At 41.0% G+C, this 18358-nt stretch overlaps 1 protein-coding gene across 4 annotated transcripts in view; it reads left to right on the top strand.

Annotated features, from left to right (window-relative positions):
* LOC140733614 (low density lipoprotein receptor adapter protein 1-like) overlaps positions 1 to 18358 on the top strand; it is a 108948-nt gene that overhangs the window by 73423 nt on the left and 17167 nt on the right. For 2 of the 4 annotated variants that reach the window (XM_073057188.1, XM_073057189.1), the window contains exons 4-7: positions 2048 to 2162; positions 7280 to 7352; positions 17725 to 17805; positions 17917 to 18047. In XM_073057188.1, coding sequence (XP_072913289.1) covers positions 2048 to 2162; positions 7280 to 7352; positions 17725 to 17805; positions 17917 to 18047 — 400 coding nt within the window. Of the gene's footprint in view, positions 1 to 2047; positions 2163 to 7279; positions 7353 to 17724; positions 17813 to 17916; positions 18048 to 18358 lie in introns of all 4 variants that reach the window. The other 2 variants (XM_073057190.1, XM_073057191.1) reach the window with 1 other exon arrangement.

Here is an 18358-nt window from a genome sequence, read left to right as displayed (position 1 = left end):
CACTGAGGCTAGGGGAGAAAAAAAACTAGAGGACATGGGTTAAGGGTGAAGGGGGAAAAGTTTAAAGGGAACATTTGGGGGGGGGGCTTCTTCACACAGAGAGTGGTGGGAGTGTGGAATAAGCTGCCAGATGAAGTGGCAAATGCCGGCTCACTTTTAACGTTTAAGAAAAACTTGGACAGGTACATGGATGAGAGGTGTATGGAGGGATATGGTCCAGATGCAGGTCAGTGGGACTAGGCAGAAAAATGGTTCGGCACAGCCAATAAGGGCCAAAAGACCTCTTTCTATGCTGTAATGTTCTATGGTTCCTTGGATCTCATTGAAACCTTTCGAATGTTGAAAGGCTTAGACAGAGTAGATATGGAAAGGATGTTTCCCATGGTGAAGGAGTCTAAGACAAGAAGGCTGGGGATTGGGGCTGAGGAGGGGGAAAAAAGGATCAGCCATGATTGAATGGCGGAGCAGACTTGATGGGCTAAATGGCCTATTTCTGCTCCTATGTCTTATGGTCTATGGTCTTAAGGTTGGTGTAGCTGAGGGTAATAGTAGGGATAAGCTCCCACTAATGGCATGCGCCTCAAATAGCCTCTGACTACCAAGTTCATCTACCTAGCCTTCACATGTGGCTTAGCTACTAAAACCAGCAAAACTGTTCTTATTGACAGGAGAAGGAGCACAGGAGGGTTACTGGTTGCTTCAGGCAGATTGGGCCCACTTAAGAATGCTATGGACTTGATCCAAGATGTCCCCGACACTGACGCTCGGGAGGCAACACACCATCCAGGAATCTTGTTCTCATCCACAGAACCTCCTGGCTGTCCTTTGCACCAATGAATCCTCTATGAGCACCGCTCGTCTCTCCTCCTCCCTTCCCTCCTGAGGCACAGAGCCAGATGTAGTACTAGTGAGCTGACTGCTGTGGACTCCCTCTACTAGCTTGTACCTCTCAACAGTTTCCAAAGAGTTATGCAGTCCGCCCTCCGTATCCGCAGGTTCCGCATCCGCAGATTCAACCAACCGCGGATCGGAAATATTCAGAAAAAAAAATTCCAGGAAGTTCCAAAAAGCAAAACTTGAATTTGCTGCGCGCCGAGCACTACGCTGAATCCACGCGAATGAAGTGATATGTAGGCACACCCTGCTGTAGCCTCCCGCCATTTCACAGATCCTCAGTCTCTCTCCAGCACTCGTTGTTTGAGCATTGTTCACCTCATGTCTCGTTCGTTTGCTACTTGTGTTGTGAGCGAGAGGAAGGAGTTTAAGGCTAGTAAGGGATGGCTGGCTAGCTGTGTAAAATGCTACAGCCTTAAGAACTTAAAGATCACGGGAGAATCGGCATTTTCTGATGCCGAGGCAGCATCAACGTTCCCAGAAGAGCTACGATGTTTGTGTCTGTACTTAACGTGTACAGACTTTTTTTTCTTATCGTTATTCCCTAAACAATACAGTATAACAACTATTTACATAGCATTTACATTGTATTAGGTATTATAAGTAATCTAGAGTTGATTTTAAATATACGGGAGGATGTGCGTAGGTTATATGCAAAGACTACGCCATTTTATATAAGGGACTTGAGCATCTGCGGATTTTGGTATCTGCGGCGGGTCCTGGAACCAATCCCCTGCGGATATGGATGGACGACTGTACTTGTTATTGAGGGAAGTGGCCACGGGTGTACACCTCTTTATCTTTCCTGACCAACATCCAGTTACCTGTGTACCTGAGGTGTAACTACCTCCCTGGATCTCCTATCAGTCTACCCCTCAGCCTCCCAAATGATCCAGAGTTCCCCCAACTCCACCTCAAGTTTGCTGCCTGTTAGAAGCTGCAATGGTTTTGTTATCACATATTATCTGATCAGTTTCATCTCAGTCAATACCTTTGAAATATTTATGACTGACCTAAGATGTGGAAATCAAAATAATGTTGTACATTACAGTCTTTTAAATTGCCTTTATTTTCAAAAATTTTTTTACCCACATAATGTAATTAACATTCAAATCCATCTCAGTAATGAGTGTGTGTAATGTTGTTTCAACAGAATATCGTACTGCACTGCAGACAAGACTCAGGACAAGGTATTTGCATATATTGCTCGGAGCCAGCTAAATGGGACTTTGGAATGTCACGCATTTCTGTGTCCGAAGAAAAAAATTGTAAGTTTTAAAATCTTTCATTATTCAAGCATATCCGAAGCAGGCTTGTTGCTTCCTTCCTGGAAATTGGTGATTGATGTTTGAATTACATCGTACTTCACATTAATGAAGTGATTCTTTATCAAGTGAAGTGACATTTCAGTTGCAGTGTAAGCTGCAATGTAAAGCTGTCAATGTGCTGAGTAATTTGTGGAAGAAATTGAATGATACTCTTTAGTTTTGTGACATTAAACGGTCACTTGCAGCAAAATGTTTGCAAAGCTCATTAATTAACATTTGATAAAAATCCTTCTTAAAATTTTGTTTAAACCTTTGTCTCTATTTTCCTTTTGATAAATGTTCCCTTGGTTTAATGGAGGTTATAAATAGCATTGTGTCAGAGTTTGGCAAGTAATGAAATGATAAAGGCTGATATACTGTCAAACTTGGCAAGATAACATTGAGGATGTTAATGTAGAGAGCGAATCAGAGGCAAATTCAGATGCAGATTACTATTAGAAAGCGAGTTTGTTTTGGTTCGGAGTTTTCAAAGTTTTCTCCCCAAAACAGCAAATGCACAAGGCTTTACAGCAGCAGCGACCCAGGTTCAATTCCCACCTCTGCCTGGAAGGGGGTTGTATCTTCTCCGTCACCGTGTGTGGGTTTCTTCCTGGTTTTCGGGTCTCCCCCACAGTCCAAAGACGTCCAGTTGGTAGCTTAATTGATCATTGTAAATTGTCACTAGGATTACACTAGGATTAAATTGGGGTTGCTGAGCGCCAGGCGCAAAGGGCCAGAAGGTCCTATTCTACACTGTATCTCAATAAATAAATAAATTAATTAAAAAAGATATGCAGGAATTCAGATCCAGTTGAGGAAACTGTAGAAATGATATTCTTAACCAGTGTAACACATGTTCAAATCTGGTTTCAAAAAATAGTCATAGCTTGTGGAAAAACTTGCAATGAGAAAGTTGCTTTTAGTCTTTCTCACTAACAATTTGCAGGAAGATTTGGCATAAGAATTTTGGATATACCGGATGGAACTGAACAAAAGTCAATGCCAACAATTCTCATATGGAGTTAATGAACTTGCATGGTAGCCAATAGGCCATTCACCATTGCATTTGTGAGAAGGGGGAGCAGGTTTTCTCATCACTCTTATACATTGGAAGTAACTTTTATTGGACAACGTTGATGTGTAAAGAAAATGCGAAGAACAAATGCCTGAGCTGATATACTGCAGGACCCCCACCCCTGAGATACCTTGACAGCTTTTGATGCAAGTCAGCACTGAGGGTGGAACCTCACCTTTGTAAAACCTGTTAAGGCTTCATGACAGTTTTAACTGCTTACAGTGAATGCACAGGAAATATAAGCAGATGTTACTAGAGTAAGAGAATTATTGTTTTGAGGAGAGATTGTTCAGGCTGGTTTTGTATATTTTTAGAACAAAGACTGAAGTAAATTCAGTTGAGGCATTTAAATTGTGGTATGCCTCAAAGTTTTATGTAACAAAGGAAATAAGATCAATTGAGGGATTGATTTCCCTTAGCAGAGAGGAAATATTGGTTTAAGATCATTGGCAGAGGAGAGTAAAAAAAAATATTTTCACCAAAAACAATGGTCACTTACTGCAATCTAGAAGATGACAGATTGAGAACTGGATTCTGAGAATAAGCAAACAAGTTTTCTTTTGTTTGGCATGGATACATTGGGTAGAAAAGCCTTCCCATCTCCATTACACTAACTTCAGTCGAATTTTACAAGAACATCATTAAGGGCCGAAAGAAAAGAAATTTCTGAGAAAAAACACAGTGATCATATTGAAATGATGTCTGGGATTCTGGGGAGTCAAATCAGATTTAATATCTCCAGCATATGTCATGAAACATGAAATTTGGTAGCTTTATGGCAGCACTACAATGAAATACATGATAAATACAGAGAAAAAACTGAGTTACATTAAGTATATATATATACAATAGTTAATTCAAAATAAGTAGTGCAAAATAACAGAAATTAAAGAAAGTAGAGAGGTAGGGTACAAGGGTTCAATGTACATTTAGGAATCAGATTGCAGAGGGTAAGAAGCTGTTCCTGAATCACTGACTGTGTGCCTTCAGGCTTCTGTACCTCCTTCCCAACAGTAACAGTGTGAAGAGGGCATGTCTTGGGTAGTGGGGATCCTTAACGATGGACGCCACCTTCCTAAGGCACCACTCCTTGAAGATGTCTTGGACACTGCAGATGCTAGTAGCCATGATGGAGCTGACTAATTTTACAAGTTTATGCAACTTATTTCGATCTTGTTCATTACTAACCACACACCCCCACCACACATCACTGACCAGATGATGATGCAGCCTTTCAGAATGCTCTCCATGGTACATTTGTAAAAGTTTTTGAGTGCTTTGGTTGACAAACCAAATCTTCTCAGCTCCTAGTGAAATATAGCCACTCTCTCGCCTCTTTTGTAGCTGCATCAGTATGTTGTGTCCAGGTTAGGTTGTCAGAAGTATTGACACCCAGGTACTTGAAACTGCTCACTCTCTCCACTTCTAATCCCTCTTTGAGGATTGGCTTGTGTTCCCTCGTCTTAACCTTCCTGAAGTCCACAATCAGGTCTTAGGTCTTGAAGACGTTGAGTGCAAGGTTGTTGCTATGACGCCACTCAACTAGCTGGTATATCTCGCTGCTGTGTGCCCTTTCGTCACCATCTGAAATACTGCCAACAATGGTTGTATCATCAGCAAATTTATAGATGCTGTTTAAGCTATGCCTAGCCACACAATCATGGGTGTAGAGAGTGTGTTTCAATGTGCTAAGCACGTATCCCTGTGGAGTGCCAGTGTTAATTGTCAGTAAGGTGGAGATGTTATTTCCAATCTGCACAGATTGTGGTCTTCTGGTTAGGAAATCAAGGATCCAATTGCAGAGGGAGCTGCAGAGGCCCAGGTTGTGTAGGTTTTTGATCAGTACTGTAGAAATGATGGTGTTAAATGCTGAGCTATAGTCAATAAACAGCATCCTGACAGAGGTATTTGCATTGTCCAGGTGATCCAAGGCCGTGTGGAGAGCCAATGAGATCGCATCTGCTGTAGACCTATTGTGGTGATAGGCAAATTGCAGTGAGTCCAGGTCCTTCCTGAGATGTGAGGGGGGTATGAAGGGAATCTTACAAATTAATGCTGTTTCTGTTGGAAAAAAAGTGGAAAAGCTGAAGAGCAGAAAGAATAATACATGTTTTAATATATTGAATCTTTGTTGTAAGCTCTCTGAATATTTCCATATTCCATAATTCCACCAATATTATGATATATCAAATAAAGCTTCAAGAAAGTTCATTCCCATTATACTTGAGGATAAAAAAAGCTTTCAGCTTTACTTTTACTCCATTGTGTACTTTATTCTGAGCGAGGAGAAGAATAGATGATTTGTGCACTGCCATAATGTTAACCAAAGTGGAAAGAGTGGAATTTCTCTTTATTTTGTTCATTCAGATAAATCTTACTACCCAGGCATAAATAGCAAAATTCTAATCGATTGTTTCCAGCCAGCAAGTGGTAGGCTAAGCTGTCAGAAATTCTGCAGTTTAGTTTCAACATCTCATATCTGGTTGCACAGAGAAATTACTGAGAAAGGCAGAACTGTGCCAAAATCACTGCATCAGGAAAATTAAGTATCAGGAATTTCTTTGTTGTTAGTAGTTGGTTGAACCAACTAAAATAGATTATAAAACATAAATACTCATCCAGCATGATTAACCTCCATTGTCTTAAAGTATTTCCATATTCCTGAACCCAAGCTTCAAAAATCTATTGTCACTCTTGAAGGTAACTACTGAAAACCCACAACTCTTGAGGGTGGATAATTCCAAAGATTTCAGCTCCATGATGCTGAGTTCTAATCCTGAAACTGTAATGGACCTAATTGTTTTCAGAGCTTCTTCCTTCCTCTCCACCCTAACTTAAGTGGGAATTTACAGAATCACTACTTAAGTGCCCTAACGAAATTGAAAGGGAAGATTTTGGAGGATCTTATTAGTCTGGTGTGTAGGACTTCTAACGGTGTGAGGGGAAACCCTGCAAGTGGGCTTGATTCCTTAGACAGATGGAAGAAAGACTTAAGCAGGTATAGTCCTGGCTGGAATCAATGGATTAAAATTTTGCTATTTATGCCAAGAAAAGACTGTAGATACTGGGATATGGAGCATAAGAAAAAGTGCTGGAGGAACTTGCTAGGTCAAGCAGCATTTGTGAATGCATAGGAATGGCTGGCACTTTGGGCTAAGTCCACAGTTTTCAATGGATAATTATTGTGTAAGCAGGAATTTAATTATTTGGCAACATTGTATTCTCACATGAAGCTAATACAATTAGAACAGAGCAGTGAATAGATGGGACACTCTATTCATTCCAGCATCTTATTTATTGTCACTTGGTCTTGGCCCAAAGTGCCAGCCGTTCCTATGCATTCTGCTTGACCTAGCAAGCTCCTCCGGCACTTTTTCTTAGGCTCCATATCCCAGTATCTGCAGTCTTTTCTATCTCCGTTATATTCCATAGGCCTAATTTATAACTGTCTTTGTAATAGAAAATACATTAATAGACAATAGACAATAGGTGCAGAAGTAGACCATTCGGCCCTTCGAGCCTGCACCGCCATTTTGAGATCATGGCTGATCATCTACTATCAATACCCGGTTCCTGCCTTGTCCCCATATCTCTTGATTCCCCGATCCATAAGATACCTATCTAGCTCCTTCTTGAAAGCATCCAGAGAATTGGCCTCCACTGCCTTCCAAGGCAGTGCATTCCAGACCCCCACAACTCTCTGGGAGAAGAAGTTTTTCCTTAACTCTGTCCTAAATGACCTACCCCTTATTCTCAAACCATGCCCTCTGGTACTGGACTCTCCCAGCATCTGGAACATATTTCCTGCCTCTATCGTGTCCAATCATTGTGACACACTGTTCTCAACTTGGTTTATTACTTTGTAAGACATAGAAACAGTGATTGGTCAGTGGGTCATTTTAGAATATTGGTGCTCATAGTTATTTAACCCAAACAAAATTTGATCTGATCTGTTGAGGCATGGCACTGTTTCTTAATGATTGTTAGTTTTTCTCCGACACAGGCACAAGCTGTGACCTTAACAGTTGCTCAGGCCTTCAGAGTTGCGTTTGACCTTTGGGAGATAGCACAAGAGGGTAAGCACAAATATAATGTTTTTGAATGAGGTTCAAGTTGTGTAACAATGTTTTATACAGAAAGTACACGAAGTAAAGAATATGTACAAGAATTTTTGATGAGAAATGGGTAAATGCAATTATATTAATATTAGCGTGATGAACAAACCCCAATAGCAATCTCTAAATTTTATAGAGTTAACTCCTACATTGGTCCATTTGTGGGCATACTGGATTAGTTATTGATTGAACAGATCATGTAGTTCTTTCTGCTATGACAGGATCATAGAACACCCTCTCACTGTGGGCAAGCTCTATAAACAAAGTAATTCAAATGTCCCCCATGTCAAACTGATAGGAAACAGGTAGTATCTCCTATTTTGCAGTGCTTTTTCTCTCTTGTCAGATAGTGAATCTCCAATAAAGGTCACCTGTCACATTGCCACTTGCCTTTAGGTAGGTTAGGTGAGCCCTGGGAAGAGTACAGTCAGCATAAAGAAGATGGTGAGTGAGAGGAGAGCTAACATGATCTGCAGTTGCCGTCAAAAAAGGGAGATGAGAATTCAGGCCTGCCTAGCCCTTTGTTGCAAATGCCAATTCTTCTGTGAGAATTAGATAATTACCTGAAAAAAACTGGAGAATGAGGTTTTTGCAGAATTAGGTTTACTAATAGAAACCCAACAAACCGTTCTTCTTCGAGTATAATAAAACATGATCGATGGCTCACCTTCTCCATAGGCGGCTGCTCAGGTGGAAAGGGCCTTGCTTTCATTCCAGTTATGGGTTTCTGAGGTGGCTAATGAGATCAATGTGAGACTTGCAGGCTCTGTCATGGGTGGGACTGGAGCACCTGTGGCTAAGCAGGTGGGTGGGTTGGATCTTACACCAATGATGCCAGGCTTCTGTGTGATACCAGTACATTAGCTCATGGCTCTGAAAGCTGCTTTGCCATTTTGAGTAATCAAGGGCCAGATTTTCCTAGGAGTCAGTGAGAATGTTGCTTTTTTTTTCTCCAAGAAGATACTGAGAACTTCCTTGTTTTTTTAAAATAGTTCACCTGCTATCCCTTGCCATGACGGAGCTTGAACTGGGAAGTTAATGGGACCTCAGTGCTGGAGTGTTGACTTGGGAAAGGATATAAGTACTGATGTTGATTTGTTTATCTTATCTGTGCATGTGGAGGATACAGCAGACAACATCTTTGGTGCTATCTATTCTGTACCTTGAAGTACCTGGTGTAGGAAGTATACAGAGGGTGGGAATCACAGCTGCCCAGTGGCCCTGGCCCTTTGTCAGGTTTATGGTCTTGATCTCCATGTATTGTTTTCCTCAAACAACCAAAAGCTTCCTGATCACTACAAACAATGATAAATTTCACCATTGATCGCTGCTTCTTTGGGAGGTACAATAAGTGGTGCACATAATCCAATTTAAACTGAAACCTTCATTGTCACAAGGAAGTATTCCACAGTTGTGGACTGTTTGATGGAGGGTCAATGTTTTTTGACTGATATCCTCTAATATGCTTTGATGAATGAATTGATTATCTTCTCCGTGCTCTCAAATGGAGTTGAAAGTGAAGAGCTACGTATTTTCCCAGGAAAATTTAATTAGAAGGTGAGCCACATAAATTATTTTTGTCTGTCTTGATGAGGCCAATATTGTAACTGGACGAGCAAAGACCTGAGTTAGAATCAGAATCAGGTTTAATATCACCACCATATATCAAGAAATGTTTTCAGATTCAGAATCAGGTTTCTTGTCACCAGGGTGTGACATAAAATTTGTTAACTTAGCAGCAGCAGTTCAATGCAATACATAATATAGAAGAGAAAATAAATAAATTAATAATAATAATAAATAAACAAGTAAATCAATTATGTATGTTGAATAGATTAAAAAAATGCAAAAAACAGAAATTCTGTATATTTAAAACAAATGAGGTAGTGTCCAAGGGTTCAATGTCCATTTAGGAATTCGATGGCAGAGGGAAAGAAGCTGGTCCTGAATCAGAGTGTTTGCCTTCAGGCTTCTGCATCTCCTACCTGATGGTAACTGTGAGAAAAGGGCATGCCCTGGGTGATGGAGGTCCTTAATAACGGATGCTGCCTTTCTGAGACACCGTTCCCTGAAGAGGTCCTGGGTACTTTGTAGGCTAGTGCCCAAGATGGAGCTGTCTAGATTTACAACCTTCTGCAACTCTTTTTGGTCTTGTGCAGTAGCCCCTCCATACCAGACAGTGATGCAGCCTGTCAGAATGCTCTCCACGTACATCTATAGAAGTTTTTGAGTGGATTTGTTGAATGCCAAATCTCTTCAAACTCCGAATAAAATATAGTTGCTGTCTTACCTACTTTATAACTGCATCGATATGTTGGGACCAGATTAGATCCTCAGAGATCTTGACACCCAGGAACTTGGAACTGCTCACTGTCACCACTTCTGATCCCCCTATAATGATTGGTATGTGTTCTTATGTCTTACCCTTCCGGAAGTCCACAATCATCTCTTTCATCTTACTGACACTGAGTGCCAGGTTGTTGCTGCGGCACCACTCCACTAGTTGGCATATCTCACTCCTGTACGCCCTCTTGTCACCACCTGAGATTCCACCAACAATGGTTGTATCGTCAGCAAATTTATAGATGGTATTTGAGCTACGCCTAACTACACAATCTTGTGTATACAGAGAGTAGAGCAGTGGGCTAAGCACACACTCTGAGGTGCGCCAGTGTTGATCGTCAGCAAGGAGGAGATACTATCACTAATCCACACAGATCGTGGTCTTCTGGTTAGGAAGTCAAGGATGCAATTGCAGAGGGAGGTACAGAGGCCCAGGTTCTGCAACTTCTCAATCAGGATTGTGGGAATGATGGTATTAAATGCCGAGCTATAGTAGATAGAAAGCATCCTGACATAGGAGTTTGTGTTGTCCAGGTGGTCTAAAGCCGTGTGGAAAGCCATTGAGATTGCGTCTGCCATTGACCTATAGTGGCGATAGGCGAATTGCAATTTGTTGTTTTTGCAGCAAAAGAACAATGCAATACATAATAATAGAGAAAAAATGTGTATGTGTGTGTATATATAATATATATGTGTGTGTGTATACTGTATATACATACACACACAAGTTAAAGAGGTAGTGTTAAAATAAAAAATGTATTGAGGTAGTGTGCATAGGTTCAATGTCCATTCAGAAATCGGATGGCAGAGGGGCAGAAGCTGTTTCTGCATCATTGGGTGTGTGCCTTCAGGCTCCTGTACCTCCTTCCTGATGTCTAGCAATGAGAAGAGGGCATGTCCTGGGTGATCGGAGAATTTGCTTGGCGGTGAAGTGGTGAAGCAGGTATATTTGAAGGAGAATGTAATTGTTTAATATAGAATGAAGCAATTAATGGAAGTACTTTCTGGCACAAGATAGCAAGCATCACGTCCTGAGCTACTGCTCATTTGCAGGATATGCCATCACTGACCACAATTTATCTGAAATCATTTGCTGAAGCCTTCTACTTCTGAGTGCTTAATTTCAGCTAATACTGAGAATAAATCACATGCTAGAGAGCTCTCTAGCAACATTTGAATGGGTTCTTTATGTAGATCAGTCTCTGCTGCTTTAGATAGAATGCATTTCAGACATCTTTTGTTAAATAATGGATGAAGTTGCGAGATCCTAATATTCAATCACAGTGTAATGTATAAGACAGATATCATGGGTTTGAAACATTGTGTACTACATTTCAAAAGCATTTAATTGCATGTGAAGAATCCAAGCCTGTCTTTCTTCATTTACTTTTTCCCCTTTTTTCCTTCTCTGTCTTTCCCTTCAATTATTGTGAATTAATTTCCACATGGCTTAATGTTAGTAAGACACTGATTCTACTTCCAAGTTCAGATACAAAGCTTTAAAATTTTGCAACATCTAATGGAGATTTATTGAAAAGAAATCAGTTATATTCCTATAATTTGTATTTCAAGTGTGTTTGATGTGTTAAATATGAATGTGCAAATATAAAATCACTACATCATTAAATTGTAAGCAACACACAAAATGCTGGAGGAACTCAGCAGGTCTGCAGAATCTATGGAAAAGAGTAAACAGTCAACTTTTTGGGTCAAGACCCTTCTTCAGGACTGAGAAGGAAGGAGGAGGATATCTGAATAAAAAGGTGGGGTGAGGGGAAGAAGGCTTGCTGGAAGGTGATTGGTGAAGCCAGATGGGTGGAAAGGTCAATGGCTGGAGAAGAAGGAATCTGATAGGAGAGGAGAGTGGACCATAGGAGAAAGGGGAGGAGAAGTGGCCCGGGGGAAGTAATATGCAAGTGAGAAGAAGTGAAAGGTCAGAGTGGGGAATAGAGGAAGTAGGGTGTAGGAAGTTGTTCACCCGAAGGAGAAATTGATATTCACGCCATCAGGCTAAGCCTACACAGATGGATTATAAGGCATCGCTCCTCCACCCAGAGGCCAAGAGGAGGCCACAGAGCAACACATCAAAACAGGAAATGGCAAAGTGATTAAAATCTGTCATTAAAACTTATCCTGAAACTGTCTCCTGAAAGTTGAGTTTCTACACCATTGTTGCTTGGAATCCTGGGAGGCAGGCAGGAGCCTTATGGAAGTGTCTTCACAGTAACTAGAGCAGTTGTTTTAAAAACCGATCAGCCATGGTGATTCAGGAAAACATGGGCAGAGGGCCTCCCATTTCCATGGCCAAACTCCCTCACTAAAGCTTCAAACTGTTACTGATGAATGCAAATACAGGAGCAGTAAAAATCCAGTCTGGTACATGTACAGAGTTCTTTGAAGAAATAACGGGGGTTGGGAATAAAGGGTGACCAGTAGTTGTACAATAACCAGAAGGCATTTGATAAGGTGCTACATTAAAGGCTATAGTGGAATATAAAAGCTCATCGAATAGGAGGTAACATTGGGCACAAATGTAAGATTGGCTGGCTTATAGGAAAGAGTGGCTCACTATATGCTTACTTTTTAGGGTGGGGTGGGGGGGCAGAAATATAATGAATATACCACAGGCATCAGGGCTGGAGTCACTATTTAAATTTTATATGAAATGACTGACAAAGGCATCGATGTTTTAATTACTGTAGTTGCTGATGACACAAAGTTGGGAAAGTTCTGAAGAAGGCAGATGGTTATCTCTTATTGATGGGTAATTAAATATGTAAGTAACAGAATCGTGCTTCAGTTATACATGGAATTGGTGAGGCCACATCTCAAATGCTAAATCGAGTTTCAGTGTTCTTTCTTTGAAGGAAGGATTGTTAGAACAAGGCAAGATCACCAGGAACATGATTTTTGCTTTGGCCTTGATCTTCTGCCAAAACGCCAGCAGATCTGGTTGGAACTGGCAGCCTTTGTTAACATAATTGAGTGGAAATTTGGGGACAACTGTCTAACCACTCTGTCTAGAGCTGACACTTAGCTGTCAGTGTTTTCTGGGTAGCTGCCTTCCACTGTGGTGGATAAGTGTAAGCTTCTGCAGATTTCACAGAATTTGAGCTGCAAAATATGCCAGTTGAATTTGTAACTGGTTGACCTGGCATATCCTGTGTCAGTAGGTTGAGTTCAAGGGAGAAAGTGAGGTAGAGAGAGGTGCAATAAAAGCTGATTTCCTTTTATTTTGATTCAATTAAGTTTAATTGATTTTATTTGTTCAGTGTATTTTTGATTGTATATTTTTAAGAATATTTTTTATTACAAGCTTTTGAGTGGTTTTGCATGCTTGTAAATGCTACTTTTGCTCAAAATGGCCCTGCACTACCATTCACCAGCTGGGAAGCAGATTCCAAGTGGAAAGTCAGAGTTTTTTCTACTTGGGTAGTCTCTTAGGGTCAACGATGTGTTTCCACTTTAGTTCTGAGGATTTGGCAATAACTGAGGAGACCAACATAAAAAGTGGAAACTTTTCCACAGGTATGGCAGGTTATGCCTAGTGAGATGTGTACATCAGGGGCATGAAGTCGCTGCCATCCTGAATGCTCTTTCCCAAGGGTCAGTGAGAACGTTGCATTTTTAAAAAGGAATCTTTGAGCACATCTTTGAATCTTTTCCTCTGTTTGTCTGCTAATCCTTTACGTGACACAGCTCAGCAGACATGGGATACCAATAAGACCAAAAGATATAGGAGCAGAAGTATGCCTTTCGGCCCATTGAGTCTGCTTCGCCATTCAATCATGGGCTGATCCAATTCTTGCAGTCATCCCCACTCCCCTGTATTCTTCCCATACCCTTTGATGCCCTGGCTAATCTAGAACCTATCTATCTCTGCCTTAAATGCACCCGAAGACTCAGCCTCCACAGCTGCTCATGGTAACAAATTCCACAGATTTACCACCCTCTGACTAAAGTAATTTCTTTGCATTTCAGTTCTAAAAGGATCCTTAAATCCTGAAGTCATGCCCTCTTTTCCTAGAATCCCTTTCAGTGAGAAATAACTTTGCCATATCTAATCTGTTCGCACCTTTTAACATTCAGAATGTTTCTATGAGATCCCCCCCTCGTTCTCCTGAACTCCAGGGAATACAGCCCAAGAGCTGCAGACCTCCCTCATATGTCAACCCCTTAATTCCTGGAATCATTCTTGTGAATCTTCTCTGAACCCTCTCCAATGCCAGTATATCCTTTCTAAAATAAGGAGCCCAAAACTGCACACAATACTCCAAGTGTGGTCTCATGAGTGCCTTTATAGAGCCTGAACATCACCTCCTGCTCTTATATTCTATACCTCTAGAAATGAATGCCAACATTGCATTCGCCATCTTCACAACCAATTCAGCCCGGAGATTAACCTTTAGGGTATCTTGCACAAGGACTCCCAAGTCCTTTTGCTTCTCTGCATTTTGAATTCTCTCCCCATCTAACTAAATGTCTGTCTGTTTATTTCATCCAACATGACCACACACTTTCCAACATTGTATTTCATTTGCCACTTCTTTGTCCATTCCCTAAACTATCTAAGTTTCTCTGCAGGCTCTCTGTTTCCTCAACGCTACCCGCTCTTCCACCTATCTTGTATCATTGGCGTATTTAGCCACAAATCTATTAATACTGTAGTCAAAAACATTAACATACATTGTAAAAAGCAGCAGTCCCAACACCGACCCCTGTGGAACTCCACTGGTAACCAGCAGCCAGCCAGAATAGGATCCCTTTATTCCCACACGCTGTTTTCTGCCGACCAGCCAATGTTCCACCCATGCTAGTAACTTCACTGTAATTCCATGGGCTCTTATCTTGCTATGCAGCCTCATGTGCGGCACCTTGTTAAAGGCCTTCTGAAAATCCAGGCACACCATGTCTACTGCATCTCCTTTGTCTACCCTGCTTGTAATTTCTCAAAGAATTGCAGTAGGTTTGTCAGGCAGGATTTTCCTATCAGGAAATCATGCTGGTTTTGGCCAATCTTGTCACGTGTCTTCAGGTATTCCGTAATCTCATCCCTAACAATCGAGTCCAACAACTTCCCAACCACTGATATCAGGCTAACAGGTCTATAGTTTCTGCTGTCTGCCACCCTTTTTAAGAGGCAGAGTAACATTTGCAATTTTCCAGTCATCTGGTACAATGCCAGAGTCCTATCGATTCTTTAAAGATCATTGTTAATGCCTCCGCAATCTCTCCAGCTACTTCCTTCAGAATCCAAGGGTGCATGCCATCAGGTCCAGGAGATTTATCCACCATCAGACCATTAAGCTTCCTGAGCACCTTCTCAGTTGTAATTTTCACTGCACAAACTTCACTTCCCTGACCTCTTGAATGTCCGGTTTACAGCAGACGTCTTACACTGTGAAGACTGATGTAAAATACACATTCAGTTCCTCTGCCATCTCTGCATCTCTCATTACAATATCTCCAGCGTCATTTTGTATTGGTCCTATATCTACCCTTTATCTACCTTTAATATACTTAAAAAAGCTTTTAGTATCTTCTTTGATATTAGTCGCCAGCTTCTTCTCATAATTCATCTTTTCCTTCTGAATAACCTTCATAGTTCCCCAATCCTCTATCTTCCCACTAGCTCTGGCTTCCTTGTATGCCCTCTCTTTTGCTTTTATTTTGGCTCTGACTTCACTTGTCAGCAATGGTAGTGTCCTTCTTCCCTTTGAAAATTTCTTCTTATTTGGAATATATCTGTCTTGCAATTCCCTCATTTTTCACAGAAACTCAAGCCATTGCTGCTCTGCTGTCCTCCCTGAAAATGTCCCTTTCCAGTCACCTTTGGCCAGTTACCATCTCATGCCATTGTAATTTCCTTTATTCCACTGAAATACTGACACAAATTGGATTTTATTTTTTTCCCTTTCAAATTTCAATGTAAACTCGATCATATTGTGATCACTGTTCCCTAAGGGTTCCTTAACCTTAAGCTCTCTTATCACCTCTGGATCATTGCACAGCGCCCAATCCAGCACAGCCGATCCCCTAGTGGACTCAACAACAAGCTATTCTTAAAAGCCATCCCTTAGACATTCTACAAATTCTCTCTCTTGGGGTCCAGTACTGACCCGGTTTTTCCAATCCACTTTCATGTTAAAATCCCCAACATTTACCATGACATTTTGCCTTTCTGACACACCTTTTCTATCCCCTTTGTAATTTGTCATCCACATCCCGGCTGCTGTTTGAGGCCTGTATACAACTGCCATTAGGATCCTTTTACCCTTGCCTTTTCTTAACTCAACCCATAGAGACTCTACACCTTCCAATCCTATGTCATCTCTTTCCAATGATTTAATATTATTTCTTATACACAGGGCCACACCACCCCCTCTGCCTACTAACACAACAGAGATAATTAGGATCTGAGTACTGGATATCATATGGAGAACTGTTCCAAGGAAGAGCAGACTTTGAGAATAGGTGCCCAATGTGCTTGTGTGGCTTGTGAGTCAATAGAAGATGAGGATCGTGTTTTAACTGAGCGTGTTAGACAGATATTGATCCACTTACAGTTTACTAATGTTGCAGGTTCAGACCTACACTGAGTTAACATAACAAGGAGCTGATTGCTGCTGAGCTTGCTAGCCTGGGAGTTATTTTCGGCAGGAATTGGACTTGTCGTTCCTTCAACTATTGTCCTCTGAAGACCAAAGAATATTTATTAATGACTGTTAACTGGCGCAAAGTTGAAATGCCAGATGGTTTAATCAATAATCAATGTACTTAATTTTTCTAATTGAAACCTATGTAATGCCAAACAAAATCTCAAGTTAAAACTCAAACAGAAAATGATTGTGAATCCCGTAGCTGCCAATTCCAGATCTCAGTTCCTTTCACATCAACAGATCATGTACATTCTTAAGTGCAGAATAACACTGCTGAGATTAGTCAGTAAAAACAGAGGTCTGCTGACGGAGACAGCCTTTCTCCACTCAAGTCCTGACCATACAACCATAAGATACGGGAGCAGACTTAGGCCATTTGGCCCTCGAAACTGCTCTGTCTTTTCATCAAGGCTGATCCAATTTTTCTCTCAGCCCCAATCTCCTGCCTTCTCCACGTATCCCTTTTGTGCGGTGACCTTTGAAGAATCTCTCAACCTCTGCCTTAAATATACATTAAGACTTGGCTTCTACATTTGCCTGTGGCAAAGAATTCCACAGAATCACAACTCTCTGGCTAAAGAAATTCCTCATCTCCATTTTAAATGGATATCCCTCTATTCTGTATAGCAATTGTATAGCAATAACGGTGGCATTGAATTTACTGTGCTTTCCTGCAAGAAAAGATATGTCAGGGTTGTCTATGGTGACATGTATTTTGATGATAAATTTACTTCAAACTTTTGAACTTTGAATACTTAAAGCTCTGAAAAAGAGATGCACAGCAAAACAACATCATCAGACAGGATTTTTGGACAGACCTGAACAGGTTCCTGTGCAAAATTAAGTGTTTTCTATTCATGAAGGTTGTTGCTTGGTGGAGAGAATGGATCTGGTTATAAAATGGAACTAGTGATTGGGATTGTAGTTTTGAAGAAAGGAGTAATGTCTGCAGTAGGAGAGTGAATAGTATTTGGAGAGCACAGTGGCATAGCAGGTGGCACTGCTGCCTTGTAGTGCCAGTACCCTAAAGTTGCCTGTGTGGCATTGAACATTCTTCCCCTGACAGTGTGGGTATCCCCGAGGTTCTCTGATTTTCTCACACATTCCAAAGCCACACCTGCCCTTTGTGAAGTGTTCCTAGTGTCCATATGAGTGACAGAGACTGGAACTGGGCTAAGAGTTTATGGAAATGTGGAGAGAAGAGAACAAGATTCGAGCAGAATTATCGTGACTAGGTGTTTGGTGGTTGTCACAGACTTGGTGGGCAGAAGAACCCTTTTCCGTGCTGTATGATTCTATGACTCTGCTTGTGGTTCACTTTGTGCTTCCAGAAAAATGTAAAAAGACTCGTGAACTATGTAACAGTCCTGAACCCGCAGCCCTTAATGGAGCAACACGATATGTAGAGCCAGGTAAAGAGTAAGCATCCAATCTTTAATAGTCACTATACATCTTATTTATAGTAAAGGATTAATTTGAAAATAGTTATTATTAACAAAACTATGTTTTTTTCTATTTTTCAGATGCAACCGCAGCAAAGGATCATACAGTAAACCAAGTCCAGAATCCATTTATTTCACAAGCCGAAATTCATTTCGATATCACAAGGCAAAGCAGTCCATCCTGTGGATCTCCTTCACACGCACTCTCTTGGGTACGTTGTAATATTGTCTTTTTATTTTTTCCTATTGTTTGTTTTCAATAGAAGTTTATTAAATCACACACAAAAAAAAACCAGGACTGAAATGCTGCATATTAGAAAAACATAATGAATCTCCTTCCTATTTCAACACAACCAAGCTGAGATTGCACCGTAGCCTTCTGGGGTCAGTGGTGGGATGGGGGGGGGGGGGGGGGGGGAAGGGAAGGAATGTTGTATCTGTGAAAAACAATCTCCATTGTAACACACACAAAATGCTGGAGGAACTCAGCAGGTCAGGCAGCATCTATGGAAAAGAGTAAACA

This window comes from Hemitrygon akajei, chromosome 9 (assembly GCF_048418815.1).
Source record: "Hemitrygon akajei chromosome 9, sHemAka1.3, whole genome shotgun sequence".
In the NCBI taxonomy this organism is placed as follows: domain Eukaryota; kingdom Metazoa; phylum Chordata; class Chondrichthyes; order Myliobatiformes; family Dasyatidae; genus Hemitrygon; species Hemitrygon akajei.
Note: the sequence above shows the minus strand (reverse complement) of the source record. Positions and strands in the feature narration are given on the sequence as shown.